Consider the following 24,399-nt stretch of genomic DNA (forward strand, 5'->3'; position numbering starts at 1 on the left):
GGCTGCGGCATTTCAGGTAGACCAGCCAGGCCACAAATCATTCAGGTTATATTCCAATATATTAACCACATCCACACCTCTGCCCTGTTGATGTTCTGTCAGGTGTCCCTGCAAGGTATGAAAAAGACACACAATAATTGAGTTAGAATTACGTTTTATATTTGGATAATTATATTTTTAGTTATGCCTCAGCTGCTGCCCGTAGCGTTGGGCATTGATCTCCACAGTCGCCATGGCGCCATTCTGGCATCTGCTGAGATCAGCCACGCCCTCTACAATCTGGCCAATCAGAACAACAGGTACTGGAACCTCACCTCTCAACCAGCCAATTACACTATTGGCCGTACTTATAGGAAAACCACATGAACGTTGTTATGTCATAAATCCATCCACAAAGACAGCTTTTGTTTTGCATATCGACCCGTGATTTGACTTCCTGATTTGACTTAAGCCCTTGGCTTCTATAAGGTCATAGGTCATTGACTGTTTCTATCTATTGTAGACCCAACTGTGTGTGAGATATGTGCTATCTGGGGGGATTTAACATTTCTGTTGTTTGCTGGAACATATGGACAATAAAATTGAATTGCATTGGATTGTAGACCGGTGACGGAGCTCATCTCTTCAGACTGTGTGGATGGACACAAGAGCATTCACCAGAGGGTTAGTTCACTTCTCTCTTGCTACTCTCTCTCTCTCTCTCTCTCTCTCTCTCTCTCTCTCTCTCTCTCTCTCTCTCTCTCTCTCTCTCTCACTACCCTCTCCCTTTCTCTCTCTCACTACCCTCTCCCTTTCTCTCTCTCACTACCCTCTCCCTTTCTCTCTCTCACTACCCTCTCCCTTTCTCTCTCCCTCTTGCTACTCTCTTCCTCTTTCTCTCCTCCGGTGTCTTTTCACCCACATGTATGTTGTCTCAAGTGTTGACCATTCACCTGAGTCAGTTGTACCAACATAGGTACAGTGGGGGGAAAAAGTATTTAGTCAGCGACCAATTGTGCAAGTTCTCCCACTTAAAAAGATGAGAGAGGCCTGTAATTTTCATCAAAGGTACACGTCAACTATGACAGACAAAATGAGATTTTTTTTCTCCAGAAAATCACATTGTAGGATTTTTAATGAATTTATTTGCAAATGATGGTGGAAAATAAGTATTTGGTCACCTACAAACAAGCAAGATTTCTGGCTCTCACAGACCTGTAACTTCTTCTTTAAGAGGCTCCTCTGTCCTCCACTCGTTACCTGTATTAATGGCACCTGTTTGAACTTGTTATCAGTATAAAAGACACCTGTCCACAACCTCAAACAGTCACACTCCAAACTCCACTATGGCCAAGACCAAAGAGCTGTCAAAGGACACCAGAAACAAAATTGTAGACCTGCACCAGGCTGGGAAGACTGAATCTGCAATAGGTAAGCAGCTTGGTTTGAAGAAATCAACTGTGGGAGCAATTATTAGGAAATGGAAGACATACAAGACCACTGATAATCTCCCTCGATCTGGGGCTCCACGCAAGATCTCACCCCATGGGGTCAAAATGATCACAAGAACGGTGAGCAAAAATCCCAGAACCACACGGGGGACCTAGTGAATGACCTGCAGAGAGCTGGGACCAAAGTAACAAAGCCTACCATCAGTAACACACTACGCCGCCAGGGACTCAAATCCTGCAGTGCCAGACGTGTCCCCTGCTTAAGCCAGTACATGTCCAGGCCCGTCTGAAGTTTGCTAGAGTGCATTTGGATGATCCAGAAGAGGATTGGGAGAATGTCATATGGTCAGATGAAACCAAAATAGAACTTTTTGGTAAAAACTCAACTCGTCGTGTTTGGAGGACAAAGAATGCTGAGTTGCATCCAAAGAACACCATACCTACTGTGAAGCATGGGGGTGGAAACATCATGCTTTGGGGCTGTTTTTTCTGCAAAGGGACCAGGACGACTGATCCGTGTAAAGGAAAGAATGAATGGGGCCATGTATCATGAGATTTTGAGTGAAAACCTCCTTCCATCAGCAAGGGCATTGAAGATGAAACGTGGCTGGGTCTTTCAGCATGACAATGATCCCAAACACACCGCCCGGGCAACGAAGGAGTGGCTTCGTAAGAAGGAGTGGCCTAGCTAGTCTCCAGATCTCAACCCCATAGAAAATCTTTGGAGGGAGTTGAAAGTCCGTGTTGCCCAGCGACAGCCCCAAAACATCACTGCTCTAGAGGAGATCTGCATGGAGGAATGGGCCAAAATACCAGCAACAGTGTGTGAAAACCTTGTGAAGACATACAGAAAACGTTTGACCTGTGTCATTGCCAACAAAGGGTATATAACAAAGTATTGAGAAACTTTTGTTATTGACCAAATACTTATTTTCCACCATAATTTGCAAATAAATTCATTAAAAATCCTACAATGTGATTTTCTGGATTTTATTTTCTCATTTTGTCTGTCATAGTTGACGTGTACCTATGATGAAAATTACAGGCCTCTCTCATCTTTTTAAGTGGGAGAACTTGCACAATTGGTGGCTGACTAAATATTTTTTTTCCCCACTGTACATGTTGTTGTCTTTAAAGTTGTACATCACCAGTCTTTTCATCATGTGTTTGTTTCGTCTTCCAGCTATTTGACAGAAAGCAGTACAGGTAAGCACTGTTATTTTCCTCATTCTGTTTTGGACTGTTTCAGGAGTTGATAAAAAAAAAAAAAAAATTATGTAATGCCCCTTTTAAAGGTTTCAGACCAGTATGTTGTGCAACTGCAAAACATTTTTTTGGGTGTACACGTGTGCTGTTGTCTCCTGTCTGTGTAGGGGCTTTGGTGGTGAGCTGATGAGGCCTGCAGCCTGTTCTCTCATTGAGAAGATGTCCCTCTCCAAGATGCCTTTCAAGGACGACCCTGTCATCAGTGAGTTTTCATATCGTTGATATTCAGGCCTTATCTGAATGATTCCTCCATCTAGCAGGGTTTCTCAATAGTGGTCAAATACATCCTGCGGGTGATTTTATGTGTTTTCAGAGATTTTATTAGATTTTTTCAAATCATTTGAGTTGTTGGACATAAAAGACTGTAAAATCACCAGAAAAACAGCTCAAAGTAATTTACATTTTTGGGAAATCTGTTCCCAAGTATTCCCACGCATAAATAGAGGCATATGTGATCGTATCCCAATGTAATCAAGGTTTGAAATTATTCTGTTTTTGTCAAATACTATATCTATTTGGGATTCTTGCGGTCAATTTGCAGTGTACAAATTATTTATAACTATAATAATAATAATAATAATATGCCATTTAGCAGACGCTTTTATCCAAAGCGACTTACAGTCATGCGTGCATACATTATTCGTTTTTTGTGTATGGGTGGTCCCGGGGATCGAACCCACTACCTTAGCGTTACAAGCGCCGTGCTCTACCAGCTGAGCTACAGAGGACCACACACGGAACTATGTTCCGACCATCCGCTCAAGAAGAATTCGACCAGTGGTTGTATGTAATTAGGGACCGTATAGCATCAATAAACTGGCTATTATCTTCCTGAAGGTTTTGTTGGAACAGGAAAAGGGTTATACCTGGGCTATAGCTAACAGAGAGGTGGCTAACAGTAGTAACCACTTGTTTTATCGTTTGTCATGGTTATACCTGGGCTGTGGTTGTTAATGATTAACAGATGGTGTATAATAATGGACAAGCCACGCCCCACCGTTAGAGCCAGGAGGTACTGTACCGTACAAACCACTGACACGTAATGACAGAGTAAACCCTGTCTGTTTCAGCTGGCTGGCAGTGTCTCTGTACCGTACAAACCACTGACACGTAATGACAGAGTAAACCCTGTCTGTTTCAGCTGGCTGGCAGTGTCTCTGTACCGTACAAACCACTGACACGTAATGACAGAGTAAACCCTGTCTGTTTCAGCTGGCTGGCAGTGTCTCTGTACCGTACAAACCACTGACACGTAATGACAGAGTAAACCCTGTCTGTTTCAGCTGGCTGGCAGTGTCTCTGTACTGTACAAACCACTGACACGTAATGACAGAGTAAACCCTGTCTGTTTCAGCTGGCTGGCAGTGTCTGATAGACGACACCTTGAAGAGCCTCCACCTCATCTCACCTGGACCTAGGGACGGTATCAAGGTACAGTTCAGCATTCTACACACACACACGTTTGTTTTACTATTCTTGTGAGGACCAAACAATTGATTCCCATTCTAAATCCTATTTTCCGTAACCCCTAAACCAAACCAAAACCTTAAGACAGACAGACAGACACACACCATATTGTGAAATCCCTTTATTGTGGGATTTACATTGTACAGTGCCTTCGAAAAGTATTCAGACCCCTTGACATTTTCCACGTTTTGTTACGTTACAGCCTTATTCTAAAATGTATTAAAATCTACACACAATAACCCATAATGACAAAGCAAAAACAGTTAAAGAAATGTTTGTAAACTTTGCAAAAAACAGAAATATCACATTTACGTAAGTATTCAGACCCTTTACTCAATACTTTGTTGAAGCACCTTTGGCAGCAATTGCAGCCTCATCTTCTTAGGTATGACGCTACAAGCTTGGCACACCTGTATTTAGGGAGTTTCTCCCATTCTTCTCTGCAGATCCTCTCAAGCTCTGTCAGGTTGGATGGGGGGCATCGCTGCACAGTTATTTTCAGGTCTCTCCAGAGATGTTAGATCGGGTTCAAGTCCGGACTCTGGCTGGGCCACTCAAGGACATTCAGAGACTTGTCCCGACGCCACTCCTGTGTTGTCTTGGCTGTGTGCTTAGGGTCGTTGTCCTGTTGGAAGGTGAACCTTCGCCCCTGTCTGAGGTCCTGAGCGCTCTGGAGCAGGTTTTCATCAAGGATCTCTCTGTACTTTGCTCCGTTCATCTGTCCCTCGATCCTGACTAGTCTCCCAGTCCCTGCCACTGAAAAACATCCCCACAGCATGATGCTGCCACCACCATGCTTCACCGTAGGGATGGTGCCAGGTTTCCTCCAGACGTGACGCTTGGCATTCAGGCCAAAGAGTTCAGTCTTGGTTTCATCAGACCAGAGAATCTTGTTTCTCATGGTCTGAGAGTCTTTTAGGTGCCTTTTGGCAAACTCCATGCGGGCTGTCATGTGCCTTTTACTGAGGAGTGGCTTCCGTCTGGCCACTCTACCATAAAGGCCTGGTTGGTGGAGTGCTGCAGAGAGGGTTGTCCTTCTGGAAGGTTCTCCCATCTCCACAGAGGAGCTCTGGAGGTCTGTCAGAGTGACCATCGGGTTCTTGGTCACCTCCCTGACGAAAGCCCTTCTCCCCCGATTGCTCAGTTTGGCCGGGTGGCCAGCTCTAGGAAGAGTCTTGGTGGTTCCAAACTTCTTCCATTTAAGAAGGATGGAGGCCACTGTGTTCTTGGGGGCCTTCAATGCTGCAGAATTATTTTGGTACCCTTCACCAGATTTGTGCCTCAACACAATCCTGTCTCGGAACTCTGCAGACAATTCCTTTGACCTCATGGCTTGGTTTTTGCTCTGTCGTGCACTGTCAACTGCGGGACCTTATATAGACAGGTGTGTGCCTTTCCAAATCATGTCCAATCAATTGAATTTATCACAGGTGGACTCCAATCAAGTTGTAGAAACATCTCAAGGATGATCGATGGAAACAGGATGCACCTGAGCTCAATTTCGAGTCTCATAGCAAATGGTCTGAATACTTATGTAAATAAGGTATTTCTGTTTTTTAGGTTTTAATACATTGGCAAAAGATTCTAAAAACCTGTTTTTCCTTTGTGATTATGGGGTATTGTGTGTAGATTGCTGAGGATTTTTATTTATTTAATCCATTTTAGAATAAGGCTGTAACGTAACAAAATGTGGGAAAAAGTCAAGGGGTCTGAATACTTTCCGAAGGCCCTGTACATAGCGAACACAACAAATACAACCGTTTTATTATGGACTCTCATGACATTAAGTTGGCATAGGCTACACACTGTATAATGGTTTGTGTGTAATGTGGTCCCCCCCCCTGTAGGAGGCAGCGGTGTCAGCCCTGGCAGCACTGTGTGAGCAGTACTACCAGCCGCAGCCAGGCATGGCTGACCCCCAGATGCAGGGTGGGTAGCATGGGGGGTCTCTGTACCATTTAGAAGGCTTCATAAAAATGAGCCATACCTTACACAGCATTCTGGATTCCTCTAACTCCTGTGATCTAATCGGTGTGTCCGTCTGTGTGTGTGTGTGTCCGTCTGTGTGTGTGTGTGTTCTCTGTGTGTAGAGGTCCTGGTGTCCCAGTATATAGCAGGGTTAAAGAGTACGCAGGTATTGACCCGGTGTGGCAGTGCACTGGCCCTGGGTTCTCTACCAAGGTTCATGATCCATGGAAAACTACACCAGGTACTATACATCTGTTAGTTAATAACACTACACCAGGTACTATACATCTGTTAGTTAATAACACTACACCAGGTACTATACATCTGTTAGAGTTAATAACACTACACCAGGTACTATACATCTGTTAGTTAATAACACTACACCAGGTACTATACATCTGTTAGTTAATAACACTACACCAGGTACTATACATCTGTTAGAGTTAATAACACTACACCAGGTACTATACATCTGTTAGTTAATAACACTACACCAGGTACTATACATCTGTTAGTTAATAACACTACACCAGGTACTATACATCTGTTAGAGTTAATAACACTACACCAGGTACTATACATCTGTTAGTTAATAACACTACACCAGGTACTATACATCTGTTAGTTAATAACACTACACCAGGTACTATACATCTGTTAGTTAACAACACTACACCAGGTACTATACATCTGTTAGAGTTAATAACACTACACCAGGTACTATACATCTGTTAGTTAATAACACTACACCAGGTACTATACATCTGTTAGTTAATAACACTACACCAGGTACTATACATCTGTTAGAGTTAATAACACTACACCAGGTACTATACATCTGTTAGTTAATAACACTACACCAGGTACTATACATCTGTTAGTTAATAACACTACACCAGGTACTATACATCTGTTAGAGTTAATAACACTACACCAGGTACTATACATCTGTTAGTTAATAACACTACACCAGGTACTATACATCTGTTAGTTAATAACACTACACCAGGTACTATACATCTGTTAGTTAATAACACTACACCAGGTACTATACATCTGTTAGTTAATAACACTACACCAGGAACACATCAACAGCCTGATTCAGTATTATACTGATAGATTATGCTGACATGTTGGGGTGAGCAGCCTCTTTTCACTATGACCATATTCTATTATAGTTGCATTCTACACAGTGCCTCAGGTCAGTTTCAGCACCACACTTCATGTCAGACTACCTTTGATACCTGTGTGTGTGCATGTGTGTGTGTGTGTGTGTGTGTGTGCATGTGTGTGTCAGATCCTGTCAGGTCTTCAGCAGAGCTGTAGTCAGAGGGAGGTATGCTTCACTGAGGCCAGGAGAGATGCTGCCAAGGCCATGGCACAGTGAGTCTGTCCTCTCCTCTCCTCTCATTCCACCTCTCCTCTCCACTCCACTCCTCCACCTCTGTACTCCTCCACCTCTCCTCTCCACTCCTCCACCTCTCATCTCCTCCACCTCTCCACTCCTCCACCTCTATACTCCTCCACCTCTCATCTCCTCCACCTCTATACTCCTCCACCTCTCTTCTCCACTCCTCCACCTCAATACTCCTCCACCTCTTCTCTCCACTCCTCCACCTCTTCTCTCCACTCCTCCACCTCTGTACTCCTCCACCTCTCCTCTCCACTCCTCCACCTCTTCTCTCCACTCCTCCACCTCTGTACTCCTCCACCTCTCCTCTCCACTCCTCCACCTCTCCTCTCCACTCCTCCACCTCAATACTCCTCCACCTCTTCTCTCCACTCCTCCACCTCTCCTCTCCACTCCGCCACCTCTATACTCCACCTTTCCTCTTCACTCCTCCATCTCTGTACTCCTCCACCTCTTCTCTCCACTCCTTCACCTCTCCACTCCTCCACCTCTATACTCCTCCACCTCTCCTCTCCACTCCTCCACCTCTGTACTCCTCCACCTCTTCTCTCCACTCCTTCACCTCTCCACTCCTTCACCTCTCCACTCCTTCACCTCTATACTCCTCCACCTCTCCTCTCCACTCCTCCACCTCTATACTCCACCTTTCCTCTTCACTCCTCCATCTCTGTACTCCTCCACCTCTTCTCTCCCCTCTTTCACCTCTCCACTCCTCCACTCCACCTCTCCGTTTCTCCACTCCACCTCTTCACTCCTGACTCCTCCATGCCTCCACCCTTCCACCTCTACCCTTCACCTCTCCACCTGTCCACTCCTCCACTTCACCTCTCCCAGCCTCTCTTCTCTCCACCACCCCTCTCTCTCTCCCTCTGACCCTCTCTCCCTCTTCATCTCTTGGCATCTTCCAGCCTGTCTTACACACAGTGCATATCTTGTTCCCTCTCCTGTTCCCATCTATCTCCCTGTCTGTCTCCCTGCTTTCTCCCCCCCTGTCTCCCTCCCTAACTCCCTCCCTGTCTGTCTTGTTGATTGTCTTCTGGGGTAACAGGTCAACGGTAGCATTAGGGTTGTATCCAGAAGTAAAGAACCAGCTGGTCATACCTGCAGGACCTGTCTATCATGTGTCTCTTTGTGTCTGTGTGTCTCTGTGTCTCTGTGTGTCTCTGTGTGTCTCTGTGTGTCTCTGTGTGTCTCTGTGTGTCTCTGTGTCTCTGTGTCTCTGTGTGTCTCTGTGTCTCTGTGTGTCTCTGTGTCTCTGTGTGTCTCTGTGTGTCTCTGTGTCTCTGTGTCTCTGTGTGTCTCTTTGTTTCTGTGTCTCTGTGTCTCTGTGTCTCTGTGTCTCTGTGTCTCTGTGTGTCTCTTTGTTTCTGTGTCTCTGTGTGTCTCTGTGTGTCTCTTTGTTTCTGTGTCTCTGTGTGTCTCTGTGTCTCTTTGTCTCTGTGTCTCTGTGTGTCTCTTTGTCTCTGTGTCTCTGTGTGTCTCTTTGTCTCTGTGTGTCTCTTTGTCTCTGTGTGTCTCTTTGTCTCTGTGTGTCTCTTTGTTTCTGTGTCTCTGTGTGTCTCTTTGTCTCTGTGTGTCTCTTTGTCTCTGTGTGTCTCTTTGTCTCTTTGTCTCTGTGTGTCTCTTTGTCTCTGTGTGTCTCTGTGTGTCTCTGTGTCTCTGTGTGTCTCTTTGTCTCTGTGTGTCTCTTTGTCTCTGTGTGTCTCTTTGTCTCTGTGTGTCTCTTTGTTTCTGTGTCTCTGTGTGTCTCTTTGTCTCTGTGTGTCTCTTTGTCTCTGTGTGTCTCTTTGTCTCTTTGTCTCTGTGTGTCTCTTTGTCTCTGTGTGTCTCTTTGTTTCTGTGTCTCTGTGTGTCTCTTTGTTTCTGTGTCTCTGTGTGTCTCTTTGTCTCTGTGTGTCTCTTTGTCTCTTTGTCTCTGTGTCTCTTTGTCTCTGTGTGTCTGTGTGTCTCTGTCTCTTTGTCTCTGTGTGTCTCTTTGTCTCTTTGTCTCTGTGTGTCTCTTTGTCTCTGTGTGTCTCTTTGTGTCTGTGTGTCTCTGTCTCTTTGTCTCTGTATGTCTCTGTGTCTCTCTGTCTCTCTGTCTCTGTGTCTCTGTGTTTCTGTTTCTCTTTGAGTCTGTGTCTCTGTGTCTCTGTGTCTCCGTGTGTCTCTGTGTCTCCGTGTGTCTCTGTGTCTCTGTGTCTCCGTGTCTCTCTGTGTCTCTGTGTCTCCGTGTGTCTCTGTGTCTCTGTGTCTCTCTGTCTCTCTGTGTCTCTGTGTCACTCTTTTATCTCTTTCTTCCTCCCTCTCTAACTCTGTCTGTTTTCCTGAATCTTCCCTTCCCTCTCTAACTCACTGTTCTTTTCTTTCTATGTATCGAACTCAGACTTTCTCTCTCTCTTTCACTCTCTCTCGCTCGCTCTTTCACTCTCTCTCTCTCTCTCTCTCTCTCTCTCTCTCTCTCTCTCTCTCTCTCTCTCTCTCTCTCTCTCTCTCTCTCTCTCTCTCTCTCTCTCTCTCTCTCTCTCTCTCTCTCTCTCTCTCTCTCTCTCTCTCTCTCTCTCTCTCTCTCTTCCCTCCTAACCCCCTCTATCTATCTGTGTCTCTGTCAGGGTGTGTGTGACAGCGGGGGTATCAGCCCAGGGTAGTTCTGACTCTGTGGTGTGTGAGGGGAACGTGTCAGCTGTCTACAGAGTTCTGCTGGACTGTATGACTGACTACACACTGGACAGCAGAGGAGATGTAGGGTCCTGGTGAGTGACACATACACATTCCCCCTGGTTTACCCCTGCTCCCCTTCAGGACTCCACTCCCTGCCCTACAGGCATGTGTCACACCTGGTGGCCCCGGGCAATGCTTAGTTAGTTTACCTGACAGGAATGTCACCTGGCGTGTCACCTGACCCTACCGTGGGACAGACTTTCTCTCTTTCTCTTTGTTGTTTGATCTCTCTCTCTCTATCTCTATCTCTCTCTATCTCTCTCTCTCTCTCTCTCTCTCTCTCTCTCTCTCTCTCTCTCTCTCTCTCTCTCTCTCTCTCTCTCTCTCTCTCTCTCTGTCTGTCTCTCTGTCTCTCTCTCTCTCTGTCTGTCTCACTCTCACTCTCTCGCTGTCCTTCTCTCTGTCGTTCTATCTTTCTGTTTCTCTCTCCCTTCTCCAGTGGGGACACATTCCTCTGTGAGGTGGAGAAGAGAGGGGAGGAAGGAGAGATTGAATCATCACATTTTTGTCTAACAGGACAGTCCTGTGGCAATGATATCTGTTTTTGATTGATTTAACCTTGAATTAACCAGGTTAGGCCTGTTGCCTGGCCTTCAATGCTGCTGCTCACCCAATGTGAACTACAGTGGCTTGCGAAAGTATTCACCCCTCTTGGCATTTTTCCTATTTTGTTGCCTTACAACCTGGAATTAAAATGGGTTTTTGGGGGGTTTGTATCATTTGATTTACACAACATGCCTGCCACTTTGAAGATGCAAAATATTTTTTATTGTGAAACAAACAAGAAATAAGAAAAAAAAAACAGAACTTGAGCGTGCGTAACTATTCACCCCCCCAAAGTCTAGACTTTGTAGAGCCACCTTTTGCAGCAATTACAGCTGCAAGTATCTTGGGGTATGTCTCTATAAGCTTGGCACATCTAGCCACTGGGATTTTTGCCCATTCTTCAAAGCAAAACTGCTCCAGCTCCTTCAAGTTGGATGGGTTCCGCTGGTGTACAGCAATCTTTAAGTCATACCACAGATTCTCAATTGGATTGAGGTCTGGGCTTTGACTAGGCCATTCCAAGACATTTAAATGTTTCCCCTTAAACCACTCGAGTGTTGCTTTAGCAGTATGCTTAGGGTCATTGTCCTGCTGGAAGGTGAACCCCCGTCCCAGTCTCAAATCTCTGGAAGACTGAAACAGGTTTCCCTCAAGAATTTCCCTGTATTTAGCGCCATCCATCCATTCCTTCAATTCTGACCAGTTTCCCAGTCCCTGCCGATGGAAAAACATCCCCACAGCAGGATGATGCCACCACCATGGGGATGGTGTTCTCGGGGTGATGAGAGGTGTTGGGTTTGCGCCAGACATAGCGTTTTCCTTGATGGCCAAAAAGCTAAATTTTAGTCTCCTCTGACCATAGTACCTTCTTCCATATATTTGGGAAGTCTCCCACATGCCTTTTGGCGAACACCAAACGTGTTTGCTTATTTTTTTCTTTAAGCAATGGCTTTTTTCTGGCCACTCTTCCGTAAAGCCCAGCTCTGTGGAGTGTACGGCTTAAAGTGGTCCTATGGACAGATACTCCAATCTCCGCTGTGGAGCTTTGCAGCTCCTTCAGGGTTATCTTTGGTCTCTTTGTTGCCTCTCTGATTAATGCCCTCCTTGCCTGGTCCGTGAGTTTTGGTGGGCGGCTTTCTCTTGGCAGGTTTGTTGTGGTGCCATATTCTTTCAATTTTTTAATAATGGATTTAATGGTGCTCCGTGGGATGTTCAAAGTTTCGGATATTTTTTTATAACCCAACCCTGATCTGTACTTCTCCAGAACTTTGTCCCTGACCTGTTTTGAGAGCTCCTTGGTCTTCATGGTGCCGCTTGCTTGGTGGTGCCCCTTGCTTATTGGTGTTGCAGACTCTGGGGCCTTTCAGAACAGGTGTATATATACTGAGAACATGTGACAGATCTTGTGACACTTAGATTGCACACAGGTGGACTTTATTTAACTAATTATGTGACTTCTGAAGGTAATTGGTTGCACCAGATCTTATTTAGGGGCTTCATAGCAAAGGGGGTGAATACATATGCACGCACCACTTTTCCGTTATTTATTATTTTGAATTTTTTCATTTCACTTCACCAATTTGGACTATTTTGTGTATATCCATTACATGAAATCCAAATAAAAATCAATTTAAATTACAGGTTGTAATGCAACAATATAGGAAAAACGCCAAGGTGGATGAATACTTTTGCAAGGCACTGTAACTGTTAGTTTGAACTAGTTGCCTCAAGGGAATGATGAATCTGATCTATGACCTTTACTCCCTGCCTTAATATTACATGAACTAATCTGTCTGTCTGTCTGTCTGTCTGTCTGTCCGATGAACTGGACCGCTTCTACGGCATTCTCTCCACCTGTCTCCACCTGTGAACTGTCGCTTCGCACACACAGACACTGTGGCTCCTCTCTCAGGGCGTGACGTTAGAGTAGATATCTTCATTACCACATCACACAAACTAAAGCTGCCCTCGGGACATGACCAAACTGATTTGAATATTAGCTTTTAGGACCCTGGGGGCGGTGGCATGACAAGTGGCATTTCAGGTGTGTGTGTGTTTGAGGTATGAATCTCTCTTCTCCTCCTCTCCAGGGTGAGAGAGGCAGCCATGACTAGTCTGATGGAGGTGACTCTGTTGGTGGTCGGCACCGCTCCACAACTACTCTCCCAAGACCTGTGAGTAGAATAACTTCCTCAATCACGCTGTACCACTTTAAACTAACAACTTTATAAAACCTTCATAAGGCCTTCATAGATGCTTCACAAATCATTCATAAGCGTGCTATATAGAAGGTAAGAAAGGTGTTATGACATTTATGTTATTTTATATAGTAGGAATTAAAGAGTCTTAGCTGTAGCTCTTCATTCATTCATTCCCTCCCTGACCACTTTTTTACATTCTCATCCGTTAATTCCCTCTTCATTCATTCCCACTTCTTTTCCTCCTCTCATCCCTCTCTCCTCCTCTCTTCTCATCCCTCTCTCCTCTCCTCCTCTCTCCTCTCCTCTCCTCTACTCATCTCTCCTCTCATCTCTCCTCTCCTCCTCTCATCTCATCCCCCCTCTCATCTCTCCTCTCCTCCTCTCCTCCTCTCATCCCTCTCTTCTCCTCTCATCCTCTCCTCCTCTCTCCTCTCCTCCTCTCCTCCTCTCTTCCCATCCCTCTCTCCTCTCCTCCTCTCTCCTCTCCTCCTCTCTTCTCATCCCTCTCTCCTCTCCTCTACTCATCTCTCCTCTCCTCTCATCTCTCCTCTCCTCCTGTCATCTCATCCCCCCTCTCATCTCCTCTCCTCCTCTCCTCCCTCTTTCCTCTCCTCCTCTCCTCTCCTCCTCAGGGTGAATGGTATGATGTGTAGCTTGGCCCAGCAGTCAGCAGAGAAGATAGATCGCTACAGAGCCCATGCTGGATCAGTGTTCGTCAGGCTCCTCCATAGTAACAACCCTGCAGTACCTCACATCCCCCACCGGGAGGAGCTGCTCGCCATCTTCCCTCCGTGAGTCTAAATACATTTACATTTGAGTCATTTAGCAGACGCTGTTATCCAAAGTGACTTACATCTTAAGCTAGCTAGGTGAGACAACCACATGTCACAGTCAGCACATTATCCCTCAATAGAGTAGTTATCAGATAGCTAGGTGAGACAACCACATGTCACAGTCATAGTCAGCAAGCAAATTAAACAGCTATCAGCAGTCGGTGCTAATAAGAAGTAACCACTAACTAACCCCTCAGGCTGTTAGAAGGGGATCAGAGAACTCTACTCTTCGCTGTGTGAGTCTAAGGCCCTGTCCAGAAACAACCCCTAGCCTGAACTTCCCGTAGGGACTTCAGTGATCTGAAAGAGTTGGATAAGTCGTCTCCGAGCCGTTAAGAGTTTGTCCAACTGGACGCCATGTTAGTGCCTTTGACCATTCCATGTATCCATTCATGACAAGTGTGTTGGATGTTAGTGCCTTTGACCATTCCATGTATCCATTCATGACAAGCGTGTTGGATATGTGTTCTCCATCTATGGATGGCTTAGGGTCATCTCACACAAGACAGTGGGCACATTTCAATGAAATAATTGAATTTTAATTCACTTATTGAATTGAAAAGCTGAATTGACCCTAACCCTGTGTGTTTGTGTGTCTCTCTCTCTCTCTCTCTCTCTCTCTCTCTCTCTCTCTCTCTCTCTCTCTCTCTCTCTCTCTCTCTCTCTCTCTCTCTCTCTCTCTCTCTCTCTCTCTCTCTCTCTCTCTCTCTCTCTCTCTCTCTCTCTCTCTCTCTCTCTCTCTCTCTCTCTCTCTCTCTCTCTCTCTCTCTCTCAGTGAAAGGGCAGAGAGTCTGAACTGGAATGCTCCGTCTCAGGCCTTCCCCCACATCACCCAGCTGCTGAGACTGCCCCAATACCAGTACCACACACTACTGGGGTTGACCGTGTCTGTAGGAGGACTGACTGAGTCTACGGTACGTGTCTGTAGCGCTGTGTCTGTAGCTCTGTGTCTGTAGCTATGTGTCTGTACCGCTGTGTCTGTAGCGCTGTGTCTGTAGCGCTGTGTCTGTAGCTATGTGTCTGTAGCAGTGGAGGCTCGTCAGAGGAGGAAGGGGAGGACCAACCTCCTCAGTGAATTTCATAAAAATAGTGAAACATTTAAAAAGTTATCCTTTTTAGATAAACTATACTAAATCACCAATTGATTAAAACACACTATTTTGCAAAGAAGGTCTACAGTAGCCTCAACAGCACTCTGTAGGGTAGCACCATGGTGTAGCCGGAGGACAGCTAGCTTCCGTCCTCCTCTGGGTACATTGACTTCAATACAAAACCTAGGAGGCTCATGGTCCTCACCCCCTTCCATATACTTACACAGTAATTATGACAACTTCCGGAGGACGTCCTCCAACCTATCAGAGCTATTGCAGCATGAACTGACGTGTTGTTCACCCAATCAAAGGATCAGATAATTAATCTAGTACTGAAAGCATAAGCTACAGCTAGCTAGCATTACAGTGCATAAAATGTGGTGAGTAGTTGACTCAAAGAGAGAGAAAGACAATAGTTGAACAGTTTTGAACAAATTTATTTATTAAAAAATGTAGGAGAAGCAAGAGTGAGAGAGAAAGAGCTATATTTTGTATTTTTTTCACTTTTACTTACTTAGCTAGCTAATGCAGCTAGCTAGTTTAGCCTACTCAAACACCCGGCTCAAACAGAGAGGGATGCTATGTTAGCTAGCTGGCTATGGCTATCCAACACTGGAACTCTTCCAAGTCAAGATAAGCTTTTGGTTTTATTAATTTATTGCCACCGGGGCCCGCCGGTGTAAGTGCTTGCTGCTAACTGTACTGCATGATTGTAGCGGGTTTACTAACAGGTTAGTTCTAGTAGCTATGTTGACCATGACGTGACAACGATGTAGTCTGTGTGCGGTTAGCGGTCATGTTATGAAGGTTTGGCTTGGAAAGTTTTTTTCGCCTGGTCACAGACAGCTGATGTGTTGTGCACTGAAGTCCACAAGTGAAGGGGAGGAGGAGAGAGGTGAGAGGCGGAGAGAGGTGAGAGGAGGAGAGGTGAGAGGTGAGAGGTGAGAGGAGGAGAGAGGTGAGAGGAGGAGAGAGAGAGAGGAGGAGAGAGGTGAGAGGAGGAGAGAGGTGGAGAGGAGGAGAGAGGGGTGAGAGGAGGTGAGAGGAGGTGAGAGGAGGAGAGAGGTGAGAGGAGGAGAGAGGTGAGAGGGAGGAGGAGGAGAGAGGAGGAGAGGGGTGAGAGGAGGGAGAGGAGGTGAGAGGAGGAGGAGGTGAGATGAGGAGAGAGGTGAGAGGGAGGAGAGAGGTGAGAGGAGGGAGAGAGGAGGAGAGAGGTGAGGGAGGGAGAGGTGAGATGAGGAGGGGGAGGGAGAGGGAGAGGAGGAGGGAGGTGAGAGGAGGTGAGAGGAGGTGAGAGAGGAGGAGAGAGGTGAGAGGAGGAGAGAGGTGAGAGAGGAGGAGGGGTGGTGAGAGGAGGAGAGGAGGTGAGAGGAGGAGGAGGGAGAGAGGTGAGAGAGGTGAGATGAGGAGAGAGGTGAGAGGAGGAGAGAGGAGGAGAGAGGTGAGAGGAGGAGAGGAGGTGAGAGAGGAGGAGAGAGGTGAGATGAGGAGAGAGGTGAGAGGAGGAGAGAGGAGGAGAGAGGTGAGAGGAGGAGAGGTGAGAGGAGGTGAGAGAGGAGGAGAGAGGTGAGATGAGGAGAGAGGAGGAGAGAGGTGAGAGGAGGAGAGGAGGTGAGAGAGGAGGAGAGAGGTGAGAGAGGTGAGAGAGGTGAGATGAGGAGAGAGGTGAGAGGGGAGAGAGGAGGAGAGAGGTGAGAGGAGGAGAGGTGAGAGGAGGTGAGAGAGGAGGAGAGAGGTGAGATGAGGAGAGAGGTGAGATGAGGAGAGAGGTGAGATGAGGAGAGAGGTGAGATGAGGAGAGAGGTGAGATGAGGAGAGAGGTGAGAGGAGAGAGGTGAGAGGAGGAGAGAGGTGAGAGGAGGAGAGAGGTGAGAGGAGGAGAGAGGTGAGAGGAGGAGAGAGGTTAGATGAGGAGAGAGGTGAGAGGAGGAGAGAGGTGAGAGGAGGAGAGAGGTGAGAGGAGGAGAGAGGTGAGAGGAGGTGAGAGGAGGGGAGAGGAGGAGAGCGAGTAGGTATATGTGAGAAGGAATTATATAAACAAGGAGCTGTTTCTATGTGGCTGCTATGAAAGATAACTGTATTTGCGTGTGATCAGGGGTGTGTTCATTGCGCCGATTCTGTTTTAAAATGTTTCGTAAACAGAGCGAAACGGAGATAAACATACCTGAATTTGTCCAATAGAAACTCTTGTTTCCAACTGTTGGACTAATGATTACACCCTAGATCAGCTAGATGCAGGCAAGAGTGTGCAAGGTGGTATTGAATGTGTCACCGTCTGCCACCTTGATTACTCAAAATTCTCTCGACCTGTGCACCTACATTGTAAACTTTCATTCATAGGCTAGGTTGTAGCAACCTCATGATGGGTACAGGGAAAATTGTAGTATCATGTAGTAGCCTAAACCTATCTGGGTGAATGGAACATGAATGACAGTCATCCAATATGCTGTAATAGAAATAAGGCCATGCTCATAAAAAAAAAAAAAAATCGTCCTCCCTCATCTTAAACGGCACTGACCGCAACTGGTCTGTAGCTATAATAATAATAAATAATAATATGCCATTTAGCAGACGCTTTTATCCAAAGCGACTTACAGTCATGCGTGCATACATTTTTGTGTATGGGTGGTCCCGGGGATCGAACCCACTACCTTTGCGTTACAAGCGCCGTGCTCTACCAGCTGAGCTACAGAGGACCACGTCTGTACTCTGTATCTCACTGTCTGCCCCAGTACCACTACCACACACTACTAGACCTCACTGTCTGCCCCAGTACCACTACCACACACTACTAGACCTCACTGTCTGCCCCAGTACCACTACCACACACTACTAGACCTCACTGTCTACCCCAGTACCACTACCACACACTACTAGACCTCACTGTCTGCCCCAGTACCACTACCACACACTACTAGACCTCACTGTCTGCCCCAGTACCACTACCACACACTACTAGACCTCACTGTCTGCCCCAGTACCACTACCACACACTACTAGACCTCACTGTCTGCCCCAGTACCACTACCACACACTACTAGACCTCACTGTCCAAAGACTGCATGTTTGTGAGTCAAATGAAAGTCATGTTGTCCCTGGAAAAGAACCTTTTGTGAAACGGTGGTTTGACAACTCCTCTCTCCAGTGTGTGTCTGTAGGCCGACAGAGGGGGCTAGAGCTCATCAGACCCCTGAGGATCCAGTACCTCTCCTCTGATCTGTTTCTCAGGCACCAGGCATCAGCTTGACGCTCCTCTGGCCCACATCCACCTGGTTCCTGTAAACAAGAACCTAAAACCCAAAACAAAGATGGGAGCTCATCCAGAACAAATGGAACTGTTTTTAGTGTTATTGGCAGGGCTGGTGTAGTCTTTCTTTTCTTTAAGGAAACGTCCTTTCCCATCTTAAGCCATTCGTCTCTGCGTTGTGTGATGAATGAAGGTGGAATGTGTGTGTGTGTGTGTGTGTGTGTGTGTGTGTGTGTGTGTGTGTGTGTGTGTGTGTGTGTGATGAATGAATGAATGAATGAAATAAAGGTTTTTTATAAAGCGTGTCTGATGCTTTGCTCTACTGATACTCCACCACTCCTGGCCCGTTCCCATCACTCTGCACGGTCATGGCCCGTTCCCATCACTCTGCACGACGGTCCTGGCCCGTTCCCATCACTCTGCATGGTCCTGGCCCAGATAGGGGCTCTCAAACTGGGGGTCCAACCTCCAATACCCTGGTTCCTCTCCCCTCTCAGCCCCAGTACCCTGGTTCCTCTCCCCTCTCAGACCCAGTACCCTGGTTCCTCTCCCCTCTCAGACACAGTACCCTGGTTCCTCTCCCCTCCCAGACCCAGTACCCTGGTTCCTCTCCCCTCTCAGCCCCAGTACCCTGGTTCCTCTCCCCTCTCAGACCCAGTACCCTGGTTCCTCTCCCCTCTCAGACCCCCCCTCTCAGACCCAGTACCCTGGTTCCTCTCCCCTCTCAGACCCAGTACCCTGGTTCCTCTCCCCTCCCAGACCCAGTACCCTGGTTCCTCTCCCCTCTCAGCCCCAGGCTGCATCCCAAATGGCACCCTATTCCTTACATAGTGTACTATTGTTGTCCAGGGCCCATAGAGGGTGGAAAGTAGTGCTTTATAAAGTGAACAGGATACCATTTGGGACATCCCTGGTCTCTCTCCCCCCCAGCCACAGTCAGCTAGTGAAAGCCAACCCCGCTGGTGTGACTAATGCCCGTGGGGATACACGCTCAACACTGACGATGATTTGTGGTGGTTAGGTTTATCTTTAACCCAGCTCAGTTTGTGGAGGTAATGTAGAACAATGAGGTGATGGTTTTAATAGGTGTAGTGAGGGTGGTAAAGCTACGGTCATCTGCCAACAATGCCTGTAAACCTATTCCCTGGGAGGTGATCTGGCCTGGCCCTCTCTCTCTCTCTCTCTCTCTCTCTCTCTCTCTCTCTCTCACCGTCTCTCTCTCTCTCTCTCACACACCGTCTCTCTTTCTCTCTCTCTCTCTCACTGTCTCTCTCTCTCTCTCACACACCTTCTCTCTCTCTCTCTCTCTCTCTCTCTCTCTCTCTCTCTCTCTCTCTCTCTCTCTCTCTCTCTCTCTCTCTCTCTCTCTCTCTCAATTCAATTTCAATTTAAGGGCTTTATTGGCATGGGAAACGTGTGTTAACATTGCCAAAGCAAGTGAAGTAGATAGTAAACAAAAGTGAAATAAATATTAACAGTAAACATTACACTCAGAAGTTTCAAAAGAATAAAGACATTTCAAATGTCATATTATGTATATATACAGTGTTGTAACAATGTGCAAATAGTTAAAGTACAAATGGGAAAATAAATAAACATAAATATGGGTTGTATTTACAATGGTGTTTGTTCTTCACTGGTTGCCCTTTTCTTGTGGCAACAGGTCACAAATCTTGCAGCTGTGATGGCACACTGTGGTTTTTCACCCAGTAGATAAGGAGTTTATCAAAATTGGGTTTGTTTTCGAATTCTTTGTGGATCGCTGTAATCTGAGGGAAATATGTGTCTCTAATATGGTCATACATTTGGCAGGAGGTTAGGAAGTGCAGCTCAGTTTCCACCTCATTTTGTGGGCAGTGTGCACATAGCCTGTCTTCTCTTGAGAGCCAGGTCTGCCTACGGCGGCCTTTCTCAATAGCAAGGCTATGCTCACTGAGTCTGTACATAGTCAAAGCTTTCCTTAAGTTTGGGTCAGTCACAGTGGTCAAGTATTCTGCCACTGTGTACTCTCTGTTTAGGGCCAAATAGCATTCTAGTTTGCTCTGTTTTTTTGTTTGTTCTTTCCAATGTGTCAAGTAATTCTCTTTTTGTTTTCTCATGATTTGGTTGGGTCTAGTTGTGTTGTTGTTGTTGTTGTCCTGGGGCTGTGTGGGGTCTGTTTGTGTTTGTGAACAGAGCCCCAGGACAAGCTTACTTAGGGGACTCTTCTCCAAGTTCATCTCTCTGTAGGTGATGGCTTTGTTATGGAAGGTTTGGGAATCGCTTCCTTTTAAGTGGTTATAGAATTTAACGGCTTTTTTTCTGGATTTTGATAATTAGCGGGTATTGGCCTAATTCTGCTCTGCATGCATTATTTGGTGTTTTACGTTGTACACAGAGGATGTTTTTGCAGAATTCTGCATGCAGAGTCTCAATTTGGTGTTTGTCCCATTTTGTGAATTCTTGGTTGGTGAGCGGACCCCAGACCTCAGAACCATAAAGGGCAATGGGTTCTATAACTGATTCAAGTATTTTTAGCCAAATCCTAATTGGTATGTCAAATTTTATGTTCCTTTTGATGGCATAGAAGGCCCTTCTTGCCTTGTCTCTCAGATCGTTCACAGCTTTGTGGAAGTTACCTGTGGCGCTGATGTTTAGGCCGAGGTATGTATAGTTTTTTGTGTGCTCTAGGGCAACGGTGTCTAGATGGAATTTGTATTTGTGGTCCTGGCAACTGGACCTTTTTTGGAACACCATTATTTTTGTCTTACTGAGATTTACTGTCAGGGCCCAGGTCTGACAGAATCTGTGCAGAAGATCTAGGTGCTGCTGTAGGCCCTCCTTGGTTGGTGACAGAAGCACCAGATCGTCAGCAAACAGAAGACATTTGACTTCAGATTCTAGTAGGGTGAGGCCGGGTGCTGCAGACTGTTCTAGTGCCCTCGCCAATTCGTTGATATATATGTTGAAGAGGGTGGGGCTTAAACTGCATCCCTGTCTCACCCCACGGCCCTGTGGAAAGAAATGTGTGTGTTTTTTGCCAATTTTAACCGCACACTTGTTGTTTGTGTACATGGATTTTATAATGTCGTATGTTTTTCCCCCAACCCCACTTTCCATCAATTTGTATAGCAGACCCTCATGCCAAATTGAGTCAAAAGCTTTTTTGAAATCAACAAAGCATGAGAAGAATTTGCCTTTGTTTTGGTTTGTTTGTTTGTCAATTAGGGTGTGCAGGGTGAATACGTGGTCTGTCGTACGGTAATTTGGTAAAAAGCCAATTTGACATTTGCTCAGTACATTGTTTTCACTGAGGAAATGAACTAGTCTGCTGTTAATGATAATGCAGAGGATTTTCCCAAGGTTGCTGTTGACGCATATCCCACGGTAGTTATTGGTGTCAAATTTGTCTCCACTTTTGTGGATTGGGGTGATCAGTCCTTGGTTCCAGATGTTGGGGAAGATGCCAGAGCTAAGGATGATGTTAAAGAGTTTAAGTATAGCTAATTGAAATTTGTGGTCTGTATATTTTATCATTTCATTGAGGATACCATCAACACCACAGGACTTTTTGGGTTGGAGGGTTTGTATTTTATGCTGTAGTTCATTCAATGTAATTGGAGAATCCAGTGGGTTCTGGTAGTCTTTAATAGTTGATTCTAAGATTTGCATTTGATCATGTATATTTTTTTGCTGTTTGTTCTCTGTTATAGGGCCAAAAAGATTGGAGAAGTGGTTTACCCATACATCTCCGTTTTGGATAGATAGCTCTTCGTGTTGTTGTTTGTTTAGTGTTTTCCAATTTTCCCAGAAGTGGTTAGAGTCTATGGATTCTTCAATTACATTGAGCTGATTTCTGACATGCTGTTCCTTCTTTTTCCGTAGTGTATTTCTGTATTGTTTTAGTGATTCACCATAGTGAAGGCTCAGGTTTTCTGGGTCTCTATGTTTTTGGTTGGATAGGTTTCTCAATTTCTTTCTTAGGTTTTTGCATTCTTCATCAAACCATTTATCACTGTTATTACTTTTCTTTGGTTTTCTGTTAGAGATTTTTAGATTTGATAGGGAAGCTGAGAGGTCAAATATACTGTTTAGGTTTTCTACTGCCAAGTTTACACCTTCACTATTACAGTGGAACGTTTTGTCCAGGAAGTTGTCTAGAATGGATTGAATTTGTTGTTTCCTAATTGTTTTTTGGTAGGTTTCAACACTACTTTCCTTCCATCTATAGCATTTGTTAATATTATATCTCTCTCTCTCTCTCTCTCTCTCTCTCTCTCTCTCTCTCTCTCTCTCTCTCTCTCTCTCTCTCTCTCTCGACCTGTGGCTTGGTAGACTCTTGCTATAATCTGGATGGACTGGTCTGGAGACACACACACACTTCTGAGGTAGCCAGAACTGTGATCGTAGGCTGAGGTAGCCAGAACTGTGATCGTAGGCTGATTTGGAGTTGGTTCTCACACACAGAGTCCAAAGTGATGAAGCATCCTGTTGGATCCCTGGAAACTCTTTCTCACCCTCCTAGTCTTGTTTACTGCCGTTTCACATTTTGTGTTGCTGTATTATACATAAACGATCTCTAGTGAGACTACCCTTCCTCTCTTCCTCCCTCCCCCTCTCCCACTGCTTAGTCCAACTCCCTTCTTCTCTCATACCCCCTGAAAGATCATGTCATCACCACAGACCTTGTTGTAACTGCCGATATAGAAAAGAAAGACAGAATTCCTCTCTTCTTCTGCTGTCTCCAGCGGGTCTTGATGCTGTGTTGTAGCTGTGTGAACGATGAGCAGCTTTCATAGCCTTCACTGTCACTCAGTTTCATGACGTCATCACTATGTGAGGGGAAGTGATACCACGAAATCAGAGCATGTGTCCCTATTCCCTCTGGACTCTGGCCAAAAGTAGTGCGCTACAGTGCCATTTGGGACACAGAGCGATGAGCTGTTTAGACTTAATGTTGCTCAATGTGGCTTCTCACACTGTCAATCTAGACTTACGCAATTTTAAACGGAGCGGTAATATAATATTTTATTGTTTTATTGTTATGTGGTTCTCTCTCTCCCCCTGTCTCCCTCCCTCCCTCCCTCCATCTCTTTCCCTCTCTACATCCCTCTCTCCCCCTGTCTCCCTCTCTCTCCTTTTCCCTCCCTCCCTCAATCTCTTTCCCTCTCTACATCTCCCCCCCTCTCTCTCTCCCCCTGTCTCTCTCTCTCTCCTTTTCCGTCCCTCCCTCTCTACATCCCTCTCCCCTCTCCCTCTCTCCTTATCTCTCCGTCTCCAGGTTCGTTTCTCGTCCCAGTCTCTGTTTGACCACCTGATGTTGATTCAGCAGGATACAGCCGCTCTGGGACAGTTTAGTGACACACTGCTACGCGTCTTCAGAGACAACCTGAGAAATGACAGGTAGGTAGGCACACACACGCACGCACACGCGCACGCACACGCACGCACGCACAAGCGCGCACGCACGCACGCACACACACACACATACACACCCTTTGTACACATGCACACACTCTTCTATCTATTTATTTCTTACAGTCCACTTATGCAATACGTAGGAGATTTAAATTGATAGTTAAAAAAAAACGATGTATTATTTTTACACATTATTCTATTTTGGGCCCGGTCTCCCTAGTGTCAATCTCAATGAAACTAACCTGGTAAAATAAAGATAAGCTAAAGGTAATGTGTGTCTGTGTAGGGTGTCGGTCCCCTTCCTGAAGATGCTGGACCAGATGCTGGCTCGAGCCTGCTTTGACACCTTCACTACTGACCAGGAGTGAGTCTAGTAGTGTTCATGTTATATAATGTTGCTTTATTGATGCCTGTTAGGTAGGACTCAATACTACTTTATTATCTCACAGAAACAGCAGAAACAGGATATATATAGAAGATGTATAGTGTTGTATATCTAGAATAAATGAAGAAATTTCATATAGTGTCTGATTGAATGAATAGAAGCTAAGCTAATCTGTTATTTCCTCTGTCTGTCTCTCTCTCCCTTTCTCTGTCTCTCTCTCGCTCTCTCTCTCCTCTCTCTTTCTCTGTCTCTCTTTCTCTCTCTACTCTCTCTCTCTCTCTCTTTCTCTCTCTCTGTAGTCATCAGTTCTGTGTGGACCTGTTGGCTCTCTGTAAGGAAGAGATTAAAAAGTCCAAGGACACTCAGAAGCTACGCTCCGCTATCGCTGTGTGAGTGGGGTATATTTTAACACACACAGGAACGTCAGTGACTCACTCACTCACTCACTCACTCACTC

At 45.8% G+C, this 24,399-nt stretch overlaps 1 protein-coding gene across 1 annotated transcript in view; it reads left to right on the top strand.

The window, feature by feature from the left end:
• Positions 1-24,399, top strand: part of LOC121551492 (tubulin-specific chaperone D) — a 67,124-nt gene that overhangs the window by 37,676 nt on the left and 5,049 nt on the right. Inside the window, exons 21-35 of the mRNA XM_041864185.2 lie at positions 182-299; positions 603-663; positions 2,614-2,636; positions 2,804-2,898; positions 4,051-4,127; positions 6,011-6,092; positions 6,254-6,372; positions 7,429-7,514; positions 10,134-10,274; positions 12,879-12,962; positions 13,622-13,780; positions 14,598-14,736; positions 23,421-23,542; positions 23,844-23,921; positions 24,242-24,331. Of these exons, the coding sequence (XP_041720119.2) occupies positions 182-299; positions 603-663; positions 2,614-2,636; positions 2,804-2,898; positions 4,051-4,127; positions 6,011-6,092; positions 6,254-6,372; positions 7,429-7,514; positions 10,134-10,274; positions 12,879-12,962; positions 13,622-13,780; positions 14,598-14,736; positions 23,421-23,542; positions 23,844-23,921; positions 24,242-24,331 (1,474 nt within the window). The remainder of the gene's footprint in view (positions 1-181; positions 300-602; positions 664-2,613; positions 2,637-2,803; positions 2,899-4,050; positions 4,128-6,010; positions 6,093-6,253; positions 6,373-7,428; positions 7,515-10,133; positions 10,275-12,878; positions 12,963-13,621; positions 13,781-14,597; positions 14,737-23,420; positions 23,543-23,843; positions 23,922-24,241; positions 24,332-24,399) is intronic.

The sequence above is a fragment of the Coregonus clupeaformis genome, chromosome 35, assembly GCF_020615455.1.
Source record: "Coregonus clupeaformis isolate EN_2021a chromosome 35, ASM2061545v1, whole genome shotgun sequence".
Classification (NCBI taxonomy): domain Eukaryota; kingdom Metazoa; phylum Chordata; class Actinopteri; order Salmoniformes; family Salmonidae; genus Coregonus; species Coregonus clupeaformis.